Source organism: Anser brachyrhynchus (assembly GCF_964034855.1).
Source record: "Anser brachyrhynchus genome assembly, chromosome: 30".
Lineage (NCBI taxonomy): Eukaryota > Metazoa > Chordata > Aves > Anseriformes > Anatidae > Anser > Anser brachyrhynchus.
Window position 1 is genome coordinate 802,617 of NC_137723.1, and position 11,537 is coordinate 814,153.

The 11,537-nt window shown below is 64.9% G+C and overlaps 2 protein-coding genes across 2 annotated transcripts; one reads left to right on the forward strand and one right to left on the reverse strand.

Annotated features, from left to right (window-relative positions):
* Positions 1–927: 927 nt before the first annotated feature.
* On the reverse strand, positions 928–4,566 carry TAP2 (transporter 2, ATP binding cassette subfamily B member). The gene is made up of 9 exons (XM_080571032.1): positions 3,516–4,566; positions 3,263–3,393; positions 2,986–3,191; positions 2,428–2,625; positions 2,228–2,356; positions 1,760–2,122; positions 1,524–1,683; positions 1,321–1,457; positions 928–1,244 (listed from the first exon to the last, which is right to left on the reverse strand). Exons 1-9 carry the CDS (start codon positions 4,112–4,114, stop codon positions 1,065–1,067), a joined length of 2,103 nt encoding a protein of 700 aa, XP_080427158.1. The 5' UTR covers positions 4,115–4,566; the 3' UTR covers positions 928–1,064.
* Positions 4,567–4,911: 345 nt separating this feature from the next.
* TAP1 (transporter 1, ATP binding cassette subfamily B member) lies at positions 4,912–11,385 on the forward strand. Its single transcript, XM_080571296.1, has 11 exons — positions 4,912–5,151; positions 5,846–5,948; positions 6,052–6,182; positions 6,278–6,483; positions 6,820–7,017; positions 7,571–7,699; positions 8,038–8,223; positions 8,898–9,071; positions 9,781–9,940; positions 10,017–10,153; positions 10,715–11,385. The coding sequence occupies exons 1-11, from the start codon at positions 5,061–5,063 to the stop codon at positions 11,213–11,215; spliced, it is 2,016 nt and encodes a 671-aa protein (XP_080427422.1). The 5' UTR covers positions 4,912–5,060; the 3' UTR covers positions 11,216–11,385.
* The last annotated feature ends 152 nt before the right edge of the window (positions 11,386–11,537 follow it).

Sequence of the window (11,537 nt, forward strand, 5' to 3'; positions counted from 1 at the left end):
AGGTGGGCAAGGTGCTCCTATCCCAGCCTGGTGTGTCAGGATTGTCCGGAGAAGCTGCATGGGGAAGTTGGGGAGGCATCAAGGGAGGCTGGGAGCTGCATGCAGAAAGAGCTCAGCACAGTGAGCCTATGCGTCAGTACAGCAGGGGCCTCTTCTGTCTGGGTGAATTCATTGTTTGCCAGGACTTGTCACGAGAATCACAGAGGGGCTGGGGTTGGAAGGGACTTTTTGAGGTCCCCTTGCCCCAAACCACTGTTCAGCACCACCCAGAGTCTGTTGCCCTGGACCAGTCCAGGGCACTTCTTGGTATCTCCAACATCGGAGACTCCACAGCTCCTCTGGGCTCCCCAGAGCCTCCTCTGCTCCAGGCTGAGCAGGCTCAGCTTCCTCAGCCTCTCCTCACAGGGGAGATGCTCCAGTCCCTGCAGCATCTTTGGGGCCCTTCCTTGACTCTTCCCCATTGTGGCCAGGTCTCTTTTGTACCAGGGAGCCCAGCACTGGGCCCAGTGCCTCAGCTGTGCGTGCCTGACCACCCTCTTGGTGAAGAACCTTTTCTGAATGGCTGGCCTGAGCCTCCCCTGTGGCAGCTCCATGCCATTCCCTCAGGCCCTGTCGCTGGCCCCAGAGAGCAGAGACCGGTGCCTGCCCCTCCGCTCCCCTTATCAGGAAGCTGTGGGCTGTCGCGAAACCTCCCCTGCATTTCCTCTGCTCTGGGCTCAACAAGCCAAGCGCCTTCAGCCGCTCCTCACACCCCTTGCCCTGCAGAGCCTTCTCCATCCCCGTAGCCCTCCCTTGGAGGCTCTCGCGCAGTTTCACGCCCTTCGTCTGCTGTGCTGCCCACAGCTGCACGCAGTGCTCGAGGTGAGGCCTCACTAGCATAGAGCAGAGCTCCCCACACCCTGCCACAACCCAGCTCACTTGTCTCTGGAGTGTTTCCACTTTATTCCATACAAATCCTGGTACCAACAGGAGCAGCCCCCACCTTCCATCCTGCAGCCAGGACAGGAGCTGACTGCTGCTCCCTGTGGCCTATCCCTGGGGGTTTTTGGCTGCCCCGTGGGTTGTTAGCGCTGCAGCAGGCGGCTGTAGGGTCCACCACAGGTTGCAAGCTCAGTGGGCATCCCCATCTCGGCCACAGTGCCACGCTCCAGCACCACGATGCGGTCAGCCCTCTCCAGCATCCGTGGGTGGTGGGTGATGAGCAGCACCGTCCGGTGCCCCCCACTCTGCACCCACTGCTGCAGCTGCAGGAGATGCCGGTGCCCATCAGCCTCCGCCATGGGGCTGGACCCCTTCTCCCAGGCCCAGTCCACCACTCACCGCCACATCCCCATCCCCATCCAGGGCACTGGTGGCCTCATCGAGGATGAGGACAGTGGGGCATCGCACCAAGGCCCGGGCAATGGCAACACGCTGCTTCTGCCCAGCCGAGAGCTGATCTCCTCTCTCCCCTACGTCTGCAGGATGGGGACAGGGAGGTAATTGGGATGGACACCCAGGTCCCCCCGCTCCCCAGTACTCACCAGTGTCAAAGCCTTGGTCCAGGGCAGAGATAAAGCCCAAGGCACCAGCAGCCTCTGCAGCTGCTATGATCTCCTCCTCCCTGCAGCCCTCCAGCCCGTAGGCAATGTTGTCCCGGATGGAGCCAGAGAAGAGCACGGGCTCCTGCCCCACCAGTGCCACCTGCCCCGGGGCAGAGGCTGAGTCCGGGCACTGATCTGCATGTTTGTGCCACACACCCTCCTGCAGCCACACTCACCTGGCGGTGCAGGTACCGGTGCTTGTAGTCGCGCAGTGGCACCCCGTCCAGCAGCACCTCCCCAGCTGTGGGCTCGTAGAAGCGCTGCAGCAGCCCGGCACAGGTGCTCTTCCCACTGCCGTTCAGCCCCGCCAGCGCTGTCACCTCACCAGGGCGCAGCTCGAAGGAGACATCCTGCAGGACAAGGTGCTCGGGGCGCGTGGGGTAGGCAAAGGAGACGTGCTGGAAGGTGACAAGGCCTTGCAGGGTGGCAGGCTCCCAGGTGCCCCCAGTGCCCACAGCCGGCTCACGGTCCAGGTAGTCGAAGATCTTGTGGGCAGCTGCCAGATTGCTCAGCAGGTCGCCATAAGCGTACGCCAGTGCCTGTGTGGAGCAGAGCTACTATCACCCAGGATGGGGACAGCAATGTGCTTATGGCAGGGACAGACGTGGGAATGTGCCTATGGGGCATGCACTGCCCAGCCTTACCTGCACACTGCTGCCGGCATTATTCTGGTAGAGGATGAAGGCGATGAGGCTGCCAGCAGTGAGGGTCCCCTCATGGAGCTGCTGGTGCCCGCAGTACAACACCAGCGCCTGCACGGCCAGCTGCAGCGCCTGCAGGGACAGGAGTGAGTGGGGATGTTCCTGTGCCAACAGGCACCTGAGTCCCCCTATGTCAGCCTCACCCGCCGGATGAGGAGGAAGATTGCCTTCTCCATGTCCCTCTGGTCCCGCAGCCTCAGCATCTTGGTCAGTGCCTGGCCGTACCGGCGCTCCTCCTCCTCCTCCCCAGCGAAGGCCCGCACCGTCTCAATGGAGGAGATGGCCTCCTGCACCACCACCCCAGTGCCAGCTGTTGCATCCAGCACGGCCTGCTGCAGCATCTGGGTAGGGCCAGCGGGCATCAGCACCCATGGGACGGCACAGCCAAGTCCTTGCCATCCCATCCCATCTCCATTTCTGCTCTCCTCTTGCCTGTCATCCCATCCCTGCAATCGTCATCCTCACTTTCCTGACCCTGTCATTCCCAGCCCCAAACCTCTTGTCCTATCCCTGAAATCCTCACCCTGCTCTCCTGTTCCAGCCCTCACCATCCCTGCCCAGCCTTCTCTACCTCACATCCCATCCCCACCATCCCCATTTCTTGCTGTCCCCAACCTGCCACCCTCTTCCTGCTGTCCCCATCCAGTCATCCCATCACCATCCCTGCTCTCCTGTCCCTACTGTCCCATGTCCACCATCACCTGGTGCCGGGCATTGTAGACCTTGTGCGCAACTATGGCAAGGGGCACTTCAAGCAGCGTCAGCAGAGTCAGGCGCGGTGAGAGCGCCAGCATGAAGGCACTGAGCCCTAGCACCTTCCCCAGGTTCCGCAGGGCGATGTTGACACTGTCTGTCACCACACTGCTTGCCAGTGGCACATCATTGGCCAGCCGGGAGACAAGCTCAGCTGCAAGGGTTGAACAAGTTGAGTGGGGGACATGCTGTGGGGACAGGGACAGGGACCCCCCCCCTTTGTACCTGCTGTGGTCTGCTGGAAGAAGGCCAGGTCCTGGTGCACCAGGCCAGAGAAGAGCCGGTCGCGGGTGCGCAGGGTGAGGCGAGCCATGATGAAGGTGAAGAGGCCCCCGCGGCAGCCAGCAAACAACGAACTGGGCAGAACGGGGGGACAGAGACACCCTGAAACCCATCAGGCACCATCCCAGGTGTGGACAGGGTCTGGGGGAGGAACTGGGGGAGACTGGGAAGACATGGGGAGAACTGGGAACCCTACCTGCTGGCGGAGGCGAGGCACACAAAGCCGATGGCAGTGGCAAAGGCAGTGGGGCCATCCCCATGGCGGAGGACGTCCAAGGCCCTCCCGGTGCAGTAGGGCACGGAGGTCTCACCCAACGCAGCCAGCACGAGGAAGAAGAACGCTCCACTGAGGAAGGGCCACTCAGGCCAGGCCAGAGCCAGCTGCCGGCGCAGGGCTGCCTGGTACTTGGCCTCCTTGGTCCCCAGGGCCACCCCAGGTGCCAGGGAGGTCCAGGTCAGCAGGGCCAGCAGGGCTGCCCCGTAGACCAGTGCCAGCCAGGACGGTGTGGCCGTGGCCAGCAGCACTGGTGGAGCCTCAGGCAGCTCCAGGCAGCCCCGCAGGGTCAAGAAGGTGGCAGGGGCCAGGCTCACCAGGGCCGCAGCTCCCCGGGGTCCTCCGGGGGCCAACAGCCTCCCAGCCCCTACCAGCACTGGTAGCCGCAGCCCAGCCTCCAGCCATGTGGCCACTAGACCCAGCTGGGCCAGTGCCGGGGCCAACCGGGCCAGTGCTGCCAGCACTACCAGGTCAGCCAGGAGCAGGACACAGGCCAGGCGCAAGGTGGGCAGCAACTCCATGGCTTGGGGAGTCTGAGGAGTGTTCAAGGCCCTACCCAGCACCCCCAGACCCTCTGCTGGTCACCTGGACACAGATGGGCTCCCTGGGGCACTCCCCAGGGAACACCAGTGCTCCCAGTGCAGACTCCTCAGCTCCCCTCGACCCTGCCCAGCACCCTGGGGCTCACACCAGTGCTCCCGGGTTAGCTCCCTGAGACCCTGCTGAGCTCCCTGGGACACCAGTGCTCCCAGTAAATCCCCCAGTCCTGACCAGGATCCCCAAGACCCTTCCCAGCACCCTAGAACACAACCCAGTGCTCCCAGTATGGCCCCCTAGTCCTGGCCTGGCTCTCCAAACCGCTCAGGAATACACCACTGACCCCCAGCGCAGCCCCCTTCACCTTTTTGAGACCCGCCCCCAGCACACTGGGGACACACCAACTCTCCCAGTCCTCCCAGTCCAGCCCCCCCTCACCGGCCCGTGCTCCCCGGTGCTGCTTGGCTCAGCCCGGCCGAGTCCAGCCACCCCCCCTGGCTCCCCCCAGCCCGCTCTGACCCCCCCGGGGCCCCCAGACCCACCCGGCCCCGGCCGCTCCCGCTACGCTCTGGCCCCGCCACCTTTCACTTTCGTTTTCGCGGCCCTACAGCCCCCGCCCTTCTCCCCCGGCCCCGCCCCATTCCCGCCTCGCCACGCCCCCTCCGCCCATCGCCACGCCCCCTCCGCCCATTGCCACGCCCCCTCCGCCCCCTCGCCACGCCCCCCTCCCCGCCCCTCCCCTCCCCTCGCCAAGCTGCTCCGGCCCGATCTGCCCGACAACTGGTGACGCACCGCCGGCCTCAGCCAATGGCAGGCGGCACCGGCGCCCATCCCGTCCCCACGCTGGGTTTCATTTTCCGAGAAACGGGGACGGGAGCGGCGCCGGGACCGGAGCGGGGCCGGGAGGGTCGCGGGCGCTGACCAGGGACGATGGGCGCCGGCCGCCGCCTCCTGGAGTCGCTGCGCCCCGAGCGCTGGCGCTGCGCGGTGGTGGCGGCACTGATGGGGGCCTCGGCGCTCGGTACGGGGCGGGGGGGGGGCAACAAAATAGGGGGGCAGCACCCCCACTTTGGGGGGGCTGCATGAAATGTGGGGGGGCAGCCATAAATCTGGAGGGCAGCACACCTATCAGAGCGGCATTGAGATTTGGGGGGGGCTGCACGAAAGCTGGGGGGTTGTACCCCAATGGGGAGCCGCATTGAGCTTTGGGGGGGCTGCACAAAATCTGGGGGGGTCAGCAAGCGGGGGGCCAGCACCGTATGGGAGCAGCATTGAGATTTTGGGGGCGGGGCTGCACAAAAGCTGGGGGGGCTGTACCCCAATGGGGAGCAGCATTGAGCTTTGGGGGGAGCTTTATGAAATGTAGGGGGTTGCATGAAATTTGGGGGGTCAGCCACAAACCGGGGGGGGGCAGCACCCCAATGGGGAGCAGCATTGAGCTTTGGTAGGGGGCTGCACAAAATCTGGGGGGGCAGCCACAGACCGGTGTGGGGGGCAAGCATCCCAATGGGGAGCAACATTGATCTTTGGGAGGGAGTCTCCATGAAATTTAGGGGGGGTCACCTGCAAACCAGGGGGACAGCACCCAAATGGGGAGCAACACTAAGCTTGGGGGGGGCTGCAGAAAATCTGGGGGGCATCAATCATCGGGCCCCCCCCTACCGCCCCCACTGCCCCGGGGGGGCCCCATCAACGTGACCATGGTTTGGTGACAGGGGAGATGGCTGTCCCCTACTACACGGGGCGCGCCAGCGACTGGGTGGCCCGCGAGGACGAGCTGGCGGCCATCTGGCCCATGGTGCTGCTGGGGCTGAGCAGGTATTTCGGGGAGAGGGACACACTGGTTGGGGTCGGGGAGCAGCGCGGGGGTCTCCCTGATGCACACACCCCCCCCCCCCCCCTTGTCCCCTTCCCATTGCAGTGCAGTCACCGAGCTGGCCTGTGACGCCGCCTTTGTGGGGACACTGAGCCGCGTGCACGGCCACCTGCAGCGCCGCCTCTTCGCCGCCGTCCTCCGCAGGGACATAGCCGAGCTGCGGGACGAGGGGGCCGGTGAGCATGGGATTCGGGGACAGGCCCGGCAGCGGGGTGGGGACAGGCACGGGGATGCTCACCCCGCTGTCGTACTCCGCCTTGTCCCCCCACAGGGGATGTGGCAGCACGGGTGACGGAGGACGCGGAGGCCACCCGTGAGGCCCTGAGCGAGGCACTGAGCCTGCTGCTGTGGTACCTGGCGCGGGGTATCTGCCTCTTCGGCACCATGGCCTGGCTGTCCCCGCGCATGGCCCTTGTCACCGCCCTGGTGCTGCCCTTCCTCCTGTCGCTGCCCAGGGCCATCGGCAGGCTGCAGCAGGTGAGGGGGGGCTGTGGGCCCGCTGTCACCTCCGTGTGTCCGCTGCCATCCCCTCTCCATGTGCCCGCTGTCACCTCCATGTGCCCACCCTCTCTGGGCCCGCTGTCCCCACGACATGCGTGTTGTCCTCTCCATGTGCCCACTGCCCCCTGCACGCACCCAATGTCCCCTCCATTCACCCACCACCTTCTGCATGTCCCCACTGTCCCCTCCACTATGCCCACCATGTCCCCCCTGACCCCTCCCCATGCCCACCATCCCCTCCACATACCCTCTGCCCCCTTCCTGCACCCCATTCCCCACCTGCCAGCCCTGCAGTGACACTGCTGTCCCCAGGGCCTGGCTCCAAAGGTGCAGAAGGCGCTGGCCCACGCCAGTGAGGTGGCAGTGGAGACCTTCCAGGCCATGGCCACTGTGCGCAGCTTCGCCAACGAGGACGGGGTGGCCGCGCGCTACCGCCAGTGCCTGCACCAGACCCACCAGCTGGAGAAGCAGGATGCGGTCCTCTACACCGTCTCTGCCTGGACCAGCGGTGTACGGGATGCGGTGGCACAGTGGCAGGGGGCTGGGGGACAGGATGGCATGGGGGCGGTGGGACATGGGGACACAATGGCATGGGGGTGGTGGGACATGGGGACACAATGGTATGGGGACTGCAGAACATGGGGACATGATGAGAAGGGTCTGAGGGACATGACATGGGGCTGGGGGACAAGGGGACACAATGCCGGAGCTGAGAGATATGACGGTATAGGGCTAGGGGACATGGGGATATGATGGCATGGGGACAGTGGGACACGGGATGTGACAGCACAGGGACATCAGGACATGGTGAGCATGATAGCGCAGGGGCTGCGGGGCACAAGGGTGTGATGACATAGAGAATGGGACAGCACAGAGTGTCCAGGACACGGGGGACACAATGGCACGGGGAAACATGACAGTTCTGGGGCTCCAGGACATGGGGGACATTGATGGCATGAGGGAGGTGACAGAGCAGGGCTGGGAACTCAGTGTCCCTGCAGAGAGTTGGCCACGGCCCTATGGGGAGGTGTTCCCTGGGGGTGACTCTTCACGATGTCCCCAGTTCTCAGCGCTGGCCCTGAAGATGGGGATCCTCTACTACGGAGGACAGCTGGTGGCCGCGGGGACCATCAGCACCGGGGACCTTGTCACCTTCCTCCTCTACCAGTTGCAGTTCACTGATGTCGTGGGGGTGAGCCCAGGTGCCTTCGTCCCCATGTCCTCCCTGCCATGTCCCACAGCCAGTCCCTCTGTGTCCCTGTGCCTACCCATGTCCCCAGGTGCTCGCTCTGTCCCCATTTCTGTCCCTCTGTGACCCCCTGCTGTGTCCCTGTGCCCTCCCCACCATGTCCCCATATCACCCACTATGTCCCCATATGTACCCTGTCACATCCCCATGCCAGTCCCCCTGTGTACCTGCATCCTCCGAGTTCCTGTGTCCTCCACGTCCCCATGCCCTCCTGGCCATGTCCCCATACCCATTCCCTCCGACCCCAAACGCTGTCACTCACATCCCTGTGCTGTCCCCAGGTCCTGCTCCGCTACTACCCCACGCTGACGAAGGCTGTGGGCTCCTCGGAGAAGATCTTCGAGTTCCTGGACCGGGAGACACAGGTCGCACCCTCGGGGACACTGGCACCCAGTGACCTGCGGGGCCACCTCCAGCTTGAGGATGTCTGGTTCTCCTACCCCGGGCGCCAGGAGCCTGTCCTCAAGGTGGACATGGGGACACAGCAAGGGGACACAGGGATGCGATGGCAGAGTGTGGCAGGCGTGGGGACACGGCGAGGGGACACAGGGACATGATGGGAGAGTGTGGCAGGTGTGGGGACATGGTAAGGGGCTATAGGGACACTGGCAGAGTGTGACAAGTGTGGGGACACAGCAGGGGGACACGGGGACACAATGGCAGAGCATGGCAGGCATGGGGACACGGCAAGGGGGACATGGGGATGTGATGGGAGAGTGTGGCGTGAGGGGACACGGCAGGGGGACACAGGGACATAATGGGAGAGCGTGGCAGTTGTGGTGACACAGCAGGGGGACAAAGGCATGGTAGTTACATGGCATGGGGACATGGTGGGAGGCCACAGGGACATGGTGGGGAGGGTGTGGGGACATGGCAAGGGGACACAGGGACACGGTGGGGATGTGGCATAGGCACACATAGAACAGTGTGGGGACATGGCAGAGGGACACAAGGACGTGGTGGGGAGGGCATGGGGACAGGGTGCACAGGGCCACAGCGGGGACATGGCATTGTTACCACAGGTGTGGCAGGGAAGGCGGGGGGCTGGGGGGACACAGGGAGGGGATGGGACAAGAGGGACACAGCAGGGAGGGTGTGGGGACACGGGGTCACAGAGGTGTGAATGGCCACATCCCCCCAGGGCGTGTCCCTGGAGCTGCGCCCCGGGGAGGTTCTGGCACTGATGGGTCCCCCGGGCTCGGGGAAGAGTACCCTGGTGTCCCTGCTGCTGCGCCTGCACCAGCCCACGGCTGGGCGCCTGCTCTTGGACGGCCACCCCCTCAGCGCCTACCGCCACTCCTACCTGTGCCACCGGGTGAGTTGCTTGCCCGCACCCTGTCACCGGACCTCGTCCTCCTCCGTGGCCTCGGTTGTCCCGGTGGGGCCACCTGAGGACGTCCTCACACATCCCCAGCCACCCCCCCTGAGGTCACTGGATGTCCCCCCTGCACCCCTTCCCATCGCCACTGGGTCCCCAGTCATGTCCCCAGATGTCCCTGCCCACCCCCACCATGTCCTCAGATGTCCCTGCCACGTCCCCAGCCACCCCCACCATGTCCCCGGCTGTCCCAATAATGTCCTCCATGGCCACCCCTACCGTGTCACCAGCCATCCCTGCTATGTTGCCACCCATTCCCATTATGTCCCCAGATGTTCCTGACATGTCCGTAGCCATCCCCACCATGTCCCCTCTATGTTCCCGCTGTGTCCCACATCAGGTCCCTGCTGTGTCCCCCACCATGTCCCCTGCCATCCCCACCATCTCCCCCACTGCATCCTTGCCACGTCCCTGCCATATCCTCAGCCATCCCCACTATGTCCCCAGCGGTCCCCATTGTGTCCCCCCCCTGGCCACCCCTCCCATGTCACCAGCTGTGTTACCACCCCTTCCCACCACATCCCCTGCTGTCCCTGCCATGTCCCCCACTGTGTCCCCCACTTCACCCCCAGCCATGCCCACCATCTCCCCCTGCTGGGTCCCTGCTGTGTTCCCACCACGTCCCCAGCTGTCCCCTCCACTGCAGGTGGCCACCGTCCCCCAGGAGCCGGTGCTCTTCGCCCGCTCACTCCACGCCAACATTGCCTACGGGCCGGAGAGCTGGAGCCGGGCACAAGTGACAGCGGCAGCCCGCCGGGTGGGCGCCCACAAATTCATCACCCGCCTGCCCCGAGGCTATGACACAGGTAGGGTGTCCCCCCCCCCATCCCTGTCCCATCTAGGGTCCCCGTGTCCCCTCTCCTGACCCCTCTGTCCCTGCAGAGGTGGGTGAGCTTGGGGGGCAGCTCTCCGGGGGACAGCGGCAGGGGGTGGCCATCGCCCGCGCCCTGGTGCGGGACCCTCACATCCTTGTCCTTGACGAGCCCACCAGCGCCCTGGACGCTGAGTGCCAGCAGCAGGTGGGACGCGTCCCTGTGTCCCCGCATCCCCTCAGTCCCCATTCCTAACAGCACTCCTGTCCCCAGGCATCCCTTTGGGTTCCCTTTCCCATTGTCCCATCATCCCTGGTTTCTGTGTTCCCTTTGTCCCCACTCCTGGTGTCCCCTGGGTCCCTTTTGTCCCCACTCCTGGTGTCCCCTGGTCCCTGGGTCCCCTTTGTCCCCACTCCTGGTGTCCTGTGGGTCTCTGATCCCTGTGTCCCCTTTGCCCCCACCCTGGTCTTCCCTGGGTCCCTGGGTTCCCTTTGTCCCCATTCTCAGTGTCCCCTAATCCCTGGGTTCCCTTTGTCCCCACTCCTGGTGTCCCCAGGGGCCCTGCTCCCTCATCTCCTGGGTCCCCATACAGTCCTTCTGCAGTCCCCCTTGGTCCTTGCTCCCAAAGCCCCCGGGGTCCCTAATTTCCACATCCCCTGGGTCCCCAGTCTCCATGCCTCCTGGGTCCTTACTCTCAGTGTCCCCTCAGTCCTGAGGTGGGGTTGGGGACATCCCGTGCATCTCCACTGACCATATCTCCTGCCACAGGTGGAGCAGGAGCTCTTCGAGGCCAGCGGGACCAGGCGCACGGTGCTGCTGGTGACAGGGCAGGTGGCCTTGGCAGCACGGGCGCACCAGGTGGCCCTGCTGGAGGGGGGGCAGGTGCGCGAGCAGGGCCCCCCCAGCAAGCTGCTGCGCCCCGGCAGCCGCTACTGGCACCTGCTGCAGGATGGGGGATGCCAGGGGACGCCAGGGGATGGGGACAAGGGCACGGGGAGTGGGGATGAGGGACAGCAGGAGCCAGGGATGGGGACGGTACAAGCCAGGATGGAGACGTCAGGGGATGGGGATACGAGGAGCTGGGATGGGGACACTGGGGGGCAGGGTGGTGACACTGAGAGCTGGGATGGTGACACCGGGGCCAGGGATGGGGACACCAAGGGCAGAGGTGGGGACACTACTACTCCTTGGGATGGAGACACCAGGAGCTGGGATGGGGACACAAAGGGCAGAGATGGGGACCCCAGGAGCAGTGACAAGGGACCATGAGACGTGGGCAACAAGCCAGACAATGCTGCAGTGTCCCTGCTGCATGGCCGTGACCAGGGCAGCCATTGGATGAACTGGGGTGTCACCGGGTGCCACCGGGTGCCACCAAGGCTGGCGGCCGGCGGGGACGGCCATGTGACACAGAGCGTTAATAAATCCTCATGTTTGTACCTGGGATGTGCTGGGGACTCCGGGGCGGGGGGAGCACAGTCATGGTTGCTGGGTCCTGGGGGTGCCACCCTCCCATGGTACCCACTGGGAAGGGGCTGGTGGAGAGGGGGCGGGGTGAGGCTCAGAAAGGGTGGGGCTACAAAACCAAAAG